Source organism: Cynoglossus semilaevis, chromosome 9, assembly GCF_000523025.1.
Source record: "Cynoglossus semilaevis isolate Cse_v1.0 chromosome 9, Cse_v1.0, whole genome shotgun sequence".
Taxonomy (NCBI): domain Eukaryota; kingdom Metazoa; phylum Chordata; class Actinopteri; order Pleuronectiformes; family Cynoglossidae; genus Cynoglossus; species Cynoglossus semilaevis.
This window is the reverse complement of record NC_024315.1, coordinates 10,994,871-11,007,410: the sequence shown is the minus strand read 5'-3', so window position 1 is coordinate 11,007,410 and position 12,540 is coordinate 10,994,871. Positions and strand designations below refer to the sequence as shown.

Below are 12,540 nucleotides of genomic sequence, written 5' to 3'. Positions count from 1 at the left end.
AAATAGTTCCAGGAACTTCAGACAGGTTGTCAACAAGCAACTCTGGTTAGATTTCACCAAAGAATATGTTTTGCTTTTGCCTTTTAAAATAACACTTCCACTTTCATATTAACAGTAGGTGTGAAAGTTGCAAAGCATACAATGACCTTATCAAGAGACAATAAACAAATTAATTTAGGAGCTGTGTAAATTTTACTAATATCAAGAAATGAGAAGTGACAACAAAACCCCAGAGGAGTTACTACTACGTAAGAATTATATGTATATATTCATATATAATTATTTTCAGCAGTTCAGGATCTATTTTAGAGACTAGACTTTGTTCTAGGTCAAGGTTTGGGATTATGATTAAGATTCACTCAGGATAATTAGTGATAATTAAGACCTGTGTTTCCTCACTCTCCTCACTGGGGAATGACGTGTGTGAGTGTGTATGTTTTGACGAACAGAAAACTGTCCTGGGAGTTATTAGCATTTCCATCTGAAATGTAAGATGAGTACCAGGAACTCGGCAACAGTTTCAACATAGGTACAAGGATAAGAACTAGGAATCGTTTTGCCTGCATATGTGCTTTTCCTCCATAGTAGTAGTAGGGCTCAACCCAGGCATTTGGTTTTCATTATCGGAGGAAAAACCAATAATGATTCTTACAGATATTACAAATATGCTAATATTGGGCCGATATTGTCGGACATCCCTTATATATATGTATATGCATAGTATAGGGTATGTACTTATTATTCTGCATATCAGTTAAAGCACAGTGCCAAAACTTAATGACAGTTCTGCTGGAGAAACTAAAAACGGTACCACAAACTACAACAGTTCCAAAACCAATTATGTACAAAGTCAGAACATTCAGCAGCAGTTCTCATCACTGTTCTTTTGACTGACTTAATTAGAAAATTATTCACACAATGAACATTATAGACGTCATAGTTGTGTGTGTGTGAATGGTGCTTGTGCTCCTATTCTTTCCCCCTCCCTCTGTCTGTGTCCTTCTCCTCCCTCTCTCAGTCTCTCTCCCCCTCTCTCAACCCCACCAACCTTCCTCTGAGCTAAGGATGACAACAGACGTCTCTTGTTCTCTCACACTCACTGCTTTGTTTAAGCAGTGACACCATAATTCACCTATTTTTTCTGATTATTTTTAAATTCCCTCTTTACATTCTTCAGTTTTAAATTTTAACACGGAAGTCTTTAAAATGTCTTTACTTGTAGCTGGTAAGTAAAAGCGTTCTTGCTGGATCTTTTGGTTTTGTGAGAGAGAGTTTACGTTGATAGGCTAGAGTTTCAGAGCGCAAACTCTTTTCGAAAACTTTCCAAGTTTCAACTAAGTATTATCTGTTGTTATTGAACAAAATGTAATTTGTGTAGCATTTGTTTTTATAACATTTTTTAAAATTTAGGAGGTTGTGGTGACTTTAATAAAGTTTCAATCTCTTTCAAGACCTCAGAAGTGGAGCAATGACAGAGTTTCAGGAGAAGCTGCGGCAACAGCATGAAGAATCCATGCACCGTGAACTGGAAGCACTGCTGAAGACAACAGATAAGGCAGAGGCTGAGGTGAGACACACTGACCACACTGTACCTGCTGCCAACACTGTCTTTGTGCCCTTTCTGAGGCAGATGTTATTCTAGTATGGACTAACAGAGAAATTCATGTTAAAATTTTCCTTTGAAAAACAAAGCTTCCTTTTAAACATGTTAATGTGGATGCACATAAACAGGGGCTTTCATTCTGAAAGTTTATATTTAACTTTTATTGTGAAATCTACAGTGTCTGTCTCCTGTTGTCAGTGTAGAAACAAGTATTTGTCGGTGAATGACCTTTGACTTTTTATCTGAATAAACTCAGTGTTAATGAACTATGTGATGTAAGGGGGGCAACAAGCCAGAGGACACCTGCGCACTCACACACACATTTCCAGCCTGGACTGTGGTGACCAGGTGTCCCTCTTGAGTTGGACTGTTCAGCATTTGAAAGATCTTTCCACTGGCCCGTTAAACTGAGAATTGTAGACTGAGAATTAAATGTTCACAGTCTGTTCAGATGTGATGCACTTACATCTGTGTCTGAGAAGAAAGTAGGTCCTTCTGTTACTGTTGTTTATTAAACTACACATACCTGTAGGACATCACCTAGTCCAGAAGCATGTCCTTTAATATTAATAAAGTTAATTAGAATGGAGCAATATCATGGTTCCCACACATCTTCCAAAATCTGAAACATGGATGACTAATTTTCCAGTCGTGGAAAACAAGAGCTTCAAAAGTCTCAGAAGTGGCTGAGGAACTTTTTTTCATAGCCTTAACAGAATCTTATATAGTAAAACCTTGTAATTGCAACTACATATTTTTAAATGGAGACCAATCAAACATTGGTAGCTCTTTCTGAAGATCTAGTCTGTCCCACAATGTCGTCTTAAACATTGTCTTTGTCCACATTTTATAGTTCGATACTTGGTCCCCTTAATTCTTGCCTCGTTTTTTGGCTGCTGGTGGTGTATTTACAAGAGCTGAAGTTAATCTCTTCTCTTTTGTTTTTCAGAGCTCCAGGAAGGACTTTGATGGCTTCAAACAGCTCTTCCACAGGTTCCTGCGAGTCAAAGGTCCTTCATTGGAATGGTCCAAAATCAAACGACCACCTGAGGAGGTGGTGAGTGTCACAGTGTCATGCTGTTCAGATCTCAGCTGTGGGTTTCTGATGTCAGTCATGTGACAAATCATGTGAGTCCAGTCAGTCTTTACCTCACTACAATATCAACATAGAATATATTAAAAAAAAGATACATATTTGCTGAATAAAAATAGTTGAATTCTGACAAAACTTAGCTAAAGTTAGTCCACTAAAGCAACACAAGCAAAGTAAAGCTAAGTAATCCTTCATCTGCAACTGAAGACATATGAAACCAGATCTGACTGACTGTTCTCTTTCACACAAACACACACTTGCATATTCCCAGAATACACCAGCTCACTGAAGGTTAGTACTAAGAATAGTTTAACCGCTGCAGTATTCACATTCTGCCTTTAGAGGTTTGACATTTATCTCCTGTCTATCACAGACACACACACTTATGCACACACACACACGCAAACAGAACTATTCTTGTATAAACACAGCAATGGCTCTCAGCCAGACTACAGCCTTCTTCAGACCTTATTCCAGGCTAATTGAAGCCACTGCTTCTCAAACTGCTCCTGAAAAAGTGTTTAATCTTGCTGTTAGAAATTCTTTTTAACAAGAAACAAAAAAAAATCCTCATTGTACCAAACCAAACCTTGAGGAGAAAATCAATCATTTCAGTGAGCGAATTCTCTGAATCTATGGACTTTAGTCTGTGAGCTAAAATCATTGATTTTCTCTATGAACTGTCTGAACCAGTGTGTCAGCCATGTTTGCACTTCCCCTCTGTCTATAATACTTGTGCTCATAGCACATCAAACAAAGCACATCAAACAAACTTCAGTGTCTGTGCTGAACCTGCCCCACACACGTGCCCTTTCAGATCCAGCCCTATGAGAAGATCAAGGCCAAGGGTCTCCCTGACGACATCAGAACCAGCCTCAACAAACTTGCCGTGGTCAAACTTAATGGCGGCCTGGGGACCAGCATGGGCTGCAAAGGTCCAAAGAGTCTGATCAGTGTCCGCAGCGAGAACACCTTCCTGGACCTGACGGTGCAGCAGATTGAGGTAGAGAAGCAGCCCCTGCTATTGCTGTTGCCACAAACACAAACACCACCATTATCACCAACACCATCAGTGATCATTTTCATCATAACCACCATCATTTAGCAGTTCGTCATATGGGGCCTCCCATGTGCCGGCAGCTCCCACTATTGTGTAGTGTATTTCCAATTAGCAAGCTGATATCCTTATTTCTATAGCAGTAAGCTATGCTTCACTATTACACATTTGACTGTACTTCAGCTGCTGTTAATTGTACCCATTGTGGGACTTCTTAATCTTTATCTTAATCATGACCATCACCACCACCTCCATCATTATCATCACCACCACTGGACCTCATTTACGCTGCTGTCATTTTAATGTTTTTTTTTTTTTATTATTATTTCAGCATCTGAATAAAACCTTTAATGCAGATGTTCCTCTGGTCCTGATGAACTCCTTTAATACAGATGAAGACACAAAGAAAATTTTGCAGAAATACAAACATCATCAAGTCAAAATACACAGCTTTAACCAGAGCAGGTAACAGCTCCACCCACCTACACAGTGACCACAGGACTTAAATGATGAACCTGCCATGTCCAGAAAAAAAATATTTTTCTATTTTTTTATAGCATAGTGAACAGGTTATCAGAGTATAAAAATAAAAAAAAAATCCAGAAATCTTGTTAACTGATGAAGTTTTTGATTCGATTGTTTAGTTATTTTTTTATTATAGCTAATTATAGCTATGTTGAAAATTCTTTTTGCCTACATTTAGGGTTTTTCTGTTGTATATTGACAACTTTAAGCTCTATATCCTTGGCTTAGACATATTTTTTCCTTCTGCAGTTCTGACTTAATTCTTTGTTTGCCTCAATTTTAGCCCCTTTCAGCTAATATTTATATTCGCCACTCTATCTATAATGATAGTACAGTAAAATAAATAATGCTACCAAGAGTAAAATATTTTTAGGTCATTTCTTTATTTTCCTCCTTGACAGATACCCGAGGATTAACAAAGAGTCGCTTCTGCCCATCGCCAAAAGCATGGCTCTGAGTGGCGAGAACTCTGAGGCCTGGTACCCACCAGGTCACGGCGACATCTACGCCAGCTTTTACAACTCCGGTCTGCTGGACCAACTGATCTCTGAGGGCAAAGAGTATGTGTTTGTGTCCAACATCGACAACCTGGGAGCCACCGTGGACCTGCACATCCTGCACCAGCTGATGAGTCAACCTGAGGACAAGCGCTGTGAGTTCATCATGGAGGTGACGGACAAGACCAGAGCTGACGTCAAGGTGATTGCTGCTGTTGCTGTTACTGTTACTGCTGCTGTTACTGTTACTGCATGTATTTGTATGTTGAAGTCTCTCCCCCCTTCATCTTACCCCTGCAGGGTGGAACCCTGATCCAGTACGAGGATCACTTGAAGCTGCTGGAAATTGCTCAGGTCCCCAAGGCTCACGTGGACGAGTTTAAGTCCGTCACTAAATTTAAGATCTTCAACACCAACAACCTGTGGATCTCATTGCCTGCCATCAAAAGGTTGCAGCAGAACAACCAGATGGACCTGGAGATCATCGTCAATGCAAAGGTTGCGCTCGCACCCCGACACTGCACTACTTGTTTTTTCATGTTTTCTGTTTTTTATTGCTGACGTCTGTGGCTGTGACTCTGTCGATGTAGACTCTGGACGGTGGTCTAAACGTCCTGCAACTGGAGACAGCGGTGGGCGCAGCCATCCAGAGCTTTAAGAGAGCGATGGGCGTGAATGTTCCACGCAGTCGTTTCCTGCCAGTGAAGACCACCTCTGACCTCCTTCTGGTTATGTCCAACCTCTACAGCCTGGACGCCGGGTCGCTCACCATGAGCCCACGCCGGGAGTTTCCCTCCACACCGCATGTCAAATTGGGTAGCTCCTTCACCAAAGTAAGCCAATGTGGAGGGAGGTTGTTTTTTTTTTTTTGGAAAGTCACACATGTTCTAAAATTAACAAAAATATTTTAAAACTATGAATTTAACTTGTTTATTCTAATTATTATTATACATTTAAAATGTATTAGTTTCTCTGTTCTTCTCTCTTAACATTTTACTACATAATAGCTGAAAAAAAATTCTTTAGACCTAATTAAGACAATTCTGATTGATGTTACATTTCTGTGTGTTTTTTGTCATTTGTTGTTATTGTTCAGGTTCAGGAGTACTTGATCAGGTTTGAGAACATCCCTGACCTCCTGGAACTGGATCACCTGACCGTCTCTGGAGATGTCACCTTTGGCAAAAATGTTTCTCTAAAGGTTAAAGTCAAAAATATATTTACTTCATTTGTTTATGCAACTGATTTATAGTTGAAATATGTAATTAGCTTCATTAACTAATTACTCTTTAAACCACAGCCAGGTCATTTATTCTAAATTTGCTAAATAATTATCTAGAAGAAAAAAAATCTTTACATCCAGTCAATATGAGCTAATGTAGCCACACTTAGATAAACATATTTAAGAATTGAAATTAAAATTATTTAAGAAGTAAAAAATGATAAACTAAAAGGTAAGACTAACAAAAGCAGCATAGCATAAACGTAGTAATATATATATATATATATATATAACAGCAGCAACAAAATATTGTCACAATATTAGTGGACATGGATAAAATCAAGTGAAAATTTAGAAATGCAAAGGTTTATATTTAACAACAAAATATGTAATCTAGTTTAATACAATTGAACCCAAAACATGGTACAGAAACAGCTAAATGTTAGTCAAACAATTATAGCCTTTTATGTTTAAAAAATTAAGGAATTTATTATCCAAAATGTTTAAATGTGTTATTTTGGAAATTCAGGGGACGGTCATCATTATCGCAAACCACGGCGAGCGTATCGACATTCCCGCTGGAGCAATGCTGGAAAACAAAATAGTCTCCGGAAACCTGCGTATCCTCGACCACTGAGAGAGACGTCGCTTCCTTCGTCTGCAGACCGGATTTTCAAAATAAAGTACAAAAAGTTTACGTAGGCTGTGTCCTTGTATTTTTTTCCCCATGTATGCTGCTTTTGATCAATATTTTACATGCCGTTTTTTGGCATTTCTATCCAAAAAGTATACATGTCGGTGAATATGTTGAGGTATTTCAAGGACATTTTGTTGTTTTTTCATCAAAGAGTTAAAAAAAGTTTTTTGAATATTTATTTTTTACTAGTGTCACTGTTATGTACCATACGTTGCTATGCTGGTAATTTTTATAGGTGACATTTTGAGTTTTTCATTTCACATGCTTTAAAATTCTTCACTACTGAACTCAAGTATCAAGTAGTCAAGTATCAAAACAACAAGCATTGTTGTTTGATGCTGAAACGGTATAAACTAAGATTTTATTATTATTATTGTTTATATTTGATATGAAGAACTTGTACACGTTCTTATACCCAACTACAGAAAAAAAACAGCCAGCGGTGATCAGTAATTCACAGACAGTTTCTATCAAATCAAATCACTTTTTATCTTCGGCCTGTTGTTCCCGGGAAAAGATTCCACCAAAGGCTGGGCTGCACGACATGCGACGTCATTTCCGTCCACGAACCAATCAGCATCTAGGATGGTAAACCCTCAACCAATCAGAACAGCGGCGGGAAACAGCTGCTGTGTGAGAAGGCGCTTTGGCGCAACTACTGTTTCAGTCTTGCACTGGAAGAGAAAGAGACAAGGAATCTATCAAGGAGCTTACTTTTTGAGATTATTTTGAAGAGATTTCGGAGCAATACAATAGTTTAATTTCGTATTCAAACGCAGGTAACGTCATTGTCATTCTGTTCGGTTTTAATATTTTTATTCGTCAATGTAGTCTCTGCTCTCCCTATCTACGCTGGTGTTATAGTGTATTTCCCTCTTAAATCTATCAGAATGAACGGATTCTGACATGAAACACATATGTTAACGTGTGTCTGTAGTTTTCAAGCTCAAACTTTTTCGTGTCTCTTTCGTCGTGGTTTTGCACTCCTCTGTTATTATGGCCTTGTTTTATTGGCGCCATTAAACCAACATTGTTTCGTGCTCGTGTTTAATCTGAACGCCTTATGATTCTGCTGCTTCACTGACTGAATAAAGCTCAACCCGACTTTAAGACTCTTGGCTCAGTCAGTGGAAGATATCTGACGCCATTTTCTTTCTTTTCACAGTGTTTCGCTGTCGCTGATTAAACACGACTTTGGTTACATAAAATGCTAGTATGGAAGCCCAGAGGGGGACATTTAGGGGGAACGCTTTGCACAAAATTCTTAAGATTTTAAACAAATACGGTTTTTAAAAGAAATGTCTGTACTTTAATGCTGGTGAGAGCCACTGATAAACCAACAGTTCTCAAATTATATGAATCCCGTCCGTAGTACTTGGTTTCCCTCTAGTGGTATGTTATATGCGTTGTAATTGCGTTGGCAACACGGTGCAGGTGGATAAATAAAGGTATCCAAAGCTGTAATATATTGGTTTAAACGTACGTGTTTATGGAGCCCATTATTCTCAGATGTTCTACTTGTATTAAAAGCTAGGATCACTCTGCTAAGGAGTGCCAGGCACATGTTCTTTCATTGTCAGCTTCACTTTAAAACCATGATGAAAGACATGGTTTAGTGTTTGCATTCCTAAAACTTAATTTATGTCATAAATGAGTGGATACCGTATTGCCCAGGAATCAGGTAAATGAGGGGTCAAGTGACCACGAACATGTTTCTTCCCTCCAGGACCGTGTTTTAGTTCTACTTTCTAATCTGCAGAGTTGTTCCATTTCCTACTGATTCACGGGTCATGTTTTGTCATATTTCAGGAACAGCTGTCAAAAATGCCGAGCACTCGCTCTCAGGGCCGCCCTCAGACCACACTTCAGTTCCCCCGTCGCAAATCCTGCAGGGTTGTCACGAATGTCAAAAATCTTCACCCCAGCAGGACTGAGAACTCCTCGCCCCCTGAGGTCGAGCCACTGTTGCCTGACTCTGCTCTGCTGCGTGCCAGACCACTGTCCCCACGACGGCCCAGTGACCAGCTCTCTGTCCCACTATTGCCCAGGCGAGCTCCCCCATCATCTCCCCGGGCTGAGCCACGTCTTCCTCTCAGCCCCCGTAAACGCACAGGTAAGTTTGATCATGTGGCCTGACATTTAGTTCTCACCATGGAGATAGGTCTAGGGCAGACATGGACAAACTAATGGCCTGGGGCCGGATGTGGCCCGTTCAGCCTTTTAATTCAGCCTGCCAAACTTTTCCAAATTATTTAATTTATTTATATTATCATTATACTTCTGCCTGTACCCTGCAATACCCACGTTTTCCCAATAGATGGCATAGAAAATGATAAAACATTTTAGGCTTTATGCATGGCTTTTACATGTCATTTATCTTAGTTCACCCAAATGCTCCATCTATCTGCTTCTGACCTGGCCCTGCTGTTTAATTTTAGGACAATTGTGGCCCGCAAGTCAAAAAGTTTGCCCATGCCTGGTCTAGGGTTTGAGTCCCTGCTCACACGTTTCTTTTTCTCTGCTCTCTGAAGGCGATGAGAACGGCTGTAACCTTGGCACTCTGCTGGGGTCGCCACCCAAACAGAGCAAACAGGCGCTGGGCTCGCCGCGTAAACTCCACTTTGATGAAAACTCACCTGCCTTGGCTTGTCGTCAGCTCGTCCCATCCTCGCCACGACACCCGGCTTCGTCCCCGAGGAGACAGGAGACCCCTGCTGCAAGTCCTGCTCGACAGGACAAGACGCCTCCAGTGGTTCAACTGTTCCCTGAGAGTGAGTTTTTGTTTCAGAAAAAGGAAATATGTTCATGGTTGTGTCAGTTCTAAGTCACTGTTAGCTGTTTGAATTTGGTGAAAGAGGGTGAGGTTGTGACAAGTGGGCATTGTTGATGGAGACTAAGAGAGTTAAAGCATCTCCTGACCGGTATCTTCTCCTGGTCTTATGTTTGGGAACATTATCCCCTCTTGAAGTATATATGAACCTCACTGTTTTCCTTTACAGAGTCCAGGTTCCAGAGTGTGAAGCAGTCGCTCCACACCGCTGTCCCTGAGCGTCTTCTGTCCAGAGAAGTTGAGAGGAAGTCCATCCGCGCCTTCCTGGAAGAGAAGGTGCTGCAGCGTCAGGCTGGCAGTCTCTACATCTCTGGAGCTCCAGGGACGGGAAAGACGGCGTGTCTCAACTGTGTCCTGCAGGAGATGAAGGTAAATGTTTTGGTTAGAGCTCTGTCAAGTGTTGTTGAAACACTTTTGAATGTTTTAAGACATGGAGATAGAAGGTAGTTCCTGTAGTGTGATGTCATCAAACATACATTTGTATTATAGACGTGAGAAGCTTTTTCAGGCACGAATGTTTATAACTGATGTAGAAGGACGAAATGATGCATCCATTCTTTGACGTATGGTTCTGTGAGTCGTTGAAGTTCTAAACAGAACCAACCAACCTTTGTGTGTGTGTGTGTTTTCGCTCAGGCTCAGATGTCGTCAGTGCAGACTGTGATGGTGAACTGTATGAGTCTGAGAAGCTCCAACGCCATCTTCCCACTGCTGGCCAACAAGCTGAGAACATCAGGTGGACAGAAAGGCCTACAGAAGTTCCTGATGGCATCTGGGCCCAGTGTGTGAGTAGACCAGACCCAGGCCTAAAGTTATGATATAAAAGTTTACATCTGAAATTAGAACAACAGTTTAATGTCCTGGTCTTCTATATTGTTCTTCAGGCTGCTGGTTCTAGACGAGATGGACCAGCTGGACAGTAAAGCTCAGGACGTTCTCTACACCATCTTTGAATGGCCCCACCTGCCCCAGTCTCGCCTCTGCCTCATTGGTCAGTGGATGATGATGATGAATCTTAACTGTCTGAATTTACAGTGTCTGCAGCTTCAACATAGTCAGAAAATAATTTAAAAAAACAATCAGATCTGTTTTAAAAAACAGTTCTACACTACCTGAGGACGAATATGGTTGTTAAAATATAGAGTGTTGTTGAGGTCAAAGGTCAAGACTTTCCAGATTTCTGAGTTCAACTGTTTTCCATATGATCTGTGGACTTGGCATCAGAATATTTGTTCAGTTTGTAAATCAAAGTCGTTTATTGGAAGTGGTGGAGGAAGGGTGAAGATGATTGGACTGTGTTGATTGTGATTGACAGCCTTGGTTGTTTGTTTCCTAAAGTAAACACTTTAAATCTAAAACCTAATTTTATTTTATTCTTTTCTCCTCTCCCCTTAGGTATTGCTAACGCACTCGACTTGACCGACCGTATCCTGCCCAGGCTCCAGGCTCAGCCCGGTTGTCGCCCACAGCTGCTGAACTTCCCCCCGTACAGCCGCGAGGAGCTGGCGGCCATCGTACAGGACCGACTCACACAGGTAAGGATCGGGAGCAAAGACGGAAGCATCCAGACATCAGTCGCAGTGTTGAATGTCATGGTGAATGTCTGCTCTCAGGCTGCTGCCCAGGAGATCCTGGAGGCCTCGGCCGTTCAGTTCTGTGCCAGGAAGGTGTCTGCCGTGTCCGGAGACGCCCGCAAAGCTCTGGACATCTGCAGGTGAGAGGTTTTAACTGGACTGCAGAAAACTCAGTCCAGGTTAAATTCAGCCATGTTTCTGCTCTGGTCATGCTCTGTTGCTGTGATGTCACAGTCAAGTGATCGGAGGAGTGACTTCAGCACGTGCTGTTTGTCTCGCGTTGCAGGAGAGCAGTTGAGATGGTGGAGTCGGACCAGAGGAAGAAGAAAACGGAAGCAGACTCAAAGACACAAAGTGAGTTTCTGAAGGATTTTCCTTTTCCCTTCCCATCCAGCTTCTCATCTCGGCTGGTTACTCACCCCTTTTCCCCTCCCTTTGTTTCCTCCCTCCTCAGCCGGACGGGTCAGTCTCCCCCAGGTGGCACGGGTCCTGTCGGAGGTGTACGGCGACAGGATGTCGTCTCAGAGCAGCAGCTCAGACGGAGAGAGTTTCCCTCTGCAGCAGAAGCTGCTGGTCTGCTGCCTCCTGCTGCTCAGCCGCAGTGGGAAGAGCAAAGAAGTTGTCCTGGGGAAGGTGAGTCGAAAAAATTCAACTCTCATTACCCAAGCGCCACATATTTTAAGAGGAACTTTTATTTATTTTTATTTATTTATTTATATATATAATATTATATTTAAAATATATAATATTCCTCAACTTTTTAACAAACTTAAAATTTAACTCTCACTAAAACAAGTCAAGTTTTTTGTATGTAGACATTCTTTCGGGGTCCCTATTTACATTAAAGTCTAAACATCTGCAGTTGTCATTTTCCCTCCGTCTCCCCCTAAAATTCTCGTTGTACAAACCACCAGCAGGTGGCGCTGTATGTCAGTCTTACCGAGTCTGCTATGTTGTTTCAGCTACATGAGGTCTACAGTCGACTCTGTGCCCAGAGGCAGGTGTCTGCGGTGGGTCAAGGTGAGTGTTTGTCGCTCTGCTCTCTGCTGGAGAGTCGAGGGATCTTCGCGCTGAAGAAATCCAAAGAATCTCGACTAACCAAGGTAGGATATCTTCTGTTGGACAAACATTGGTTAACTTTGCATTAATGTCAGAGACCTGTTGTCCAAACACAGTTTGACGGATTTGTCTTCTCCTACAGGTTTTCCTAAAGATTGAGGAGAAAGACGTGGAAAACGCTTTAAAGGATCGGACTTTGCTGGGCAGCATCCTGGCTGCTGGATTGCCCTCCTGAATTTACGCTTTTTTTTTTTTTTTTACCTTTACTTTTTTGTTTTAAATTAGAATTTTATTTAAATTTTTAAAAAACATATTTTATTTTTTATCTCATTTTTGCTGAGAGTCTGTACATGTCTGTAAATGCCTTTACTTCTATTTTTTTT

At 41.2% G+C, this 12,540-nt stretch overlaps 2 protein-coding genes across 3 annotated transcripts in view; both read left to right on the top strand.

Moving 5' to 3' along the window:
- Window positions 1-6,694, top strand: part of LOC103383895 (UTP--glucose-1-phosphate uridylyltransferase-like) — a 7,017-nt gene extending 323 nt beyond the window's left edge. The window contains exons 1-10 of one of the 2 annotated variants that reach the window (XM_008317220.3): window positions 1,035-1,225; window positions 1,452-1,567; window positions 2,553-2,660; window positions 3,514-3,699; window positions 4,085-4,218; window positions 4,680-4,977; window positions 5,076-5,273; window positions 5,366-5,608; window positions 5,872-5,976; window positions 6,527-6,694. In XM_008317220.3, the coding sequence (XP_008315442.1) occupies window positions 1,207-1,225; window positions 1,452-1,567; window positions 2,553-2,660; window positions 3,514-3,699; window positions 4,085-4,218; window positions 4,680-4,977; window positions 5,076-5,273; window positions 5,366-5,608; window positions 5,872-5,976; window positions 6,527-6,634 (1,515 nt within the window). In that variant the 5' untranslated portion in view covers window positions 1,035-1,206 and the 3' untranslated portion in view covers window positions 6,635-6,694. Of the gene's footprint in view, window positions 1-1,034; window positions 1,226-1,451; window positions 1,568-2,552; window positions 2,661-3,513; window positions 3,700-4,084; window positions 4,219-4,679; window positions 4,978-5,075; window positions 5,274-5,365; window positions 5,609-5,871; window positions 5,977-6,526 lie in introns of those variants that run through there. The other variant, XM_008317221.3, reaches the window with a different exon arrangement.
- Window positions 6,695-6,841: 147 nt separating this feature from the next.
- cdc6 (cell division cycle 6 homolog (S. cerevisiae)) lies at window positions 6,842-12,534 on the top strand. The gene is made up of 12 exons (XM_008317222.3): window positions 6,842-7,473; window positions 8,504-8,807; window positions 9,226-9,465; window positions 9,694-9,893; window positions 10,161-10,309; window positions 10,409-10,515; window positions 10,920-11,059; window positions 11,138-11,238; window positions 11,385-11,452; window positions 11,553-11,731; window positions 12,061-12,201; window positions 12,300-12,534. The coding sequence occupies exons 2-12, from the start codon at window positions 8,519-8,521 to the stop codon at window positions 12,390-12,392; spliced, it is 1,707 nt and encodes a 568-aa protein (XP_008315444.1). The 5' UTR covers window positions 6,842-7,473; window positions 8,504-8,518; the 3' UTR covers window positions 12,393-12,534.
- The last annotated feature ends 6 nt before the right edge of the window (window positions 12,535-12,540 follow it).

Excerpts from the sequence above, each read along its gene's own strand:
- cdc6 (XM_008317222.3), top strand. The coding sequence starts at position 8,519 with ATGCCGAGCACTCGCTCTCAGGGCCGCCCTCAGACCACACTTCAGTTC. Across the intron at positions 11,239-11,384 it reads AAAGCTCTGGACATCTGCAG|GAGAGCAGTTGAGATGGTGG; the intron begins GTGAGAGGTTTT and ends CTCGCGTTGCAG. Across the intron at positions 11,453-11,552 it reads AGCAGACTCAAAGACACAAA|CCGGACGGGTCAGTCTCCCC; the intron begins GTGAGTTTCTGA and ends CTCCCTCCTCAG.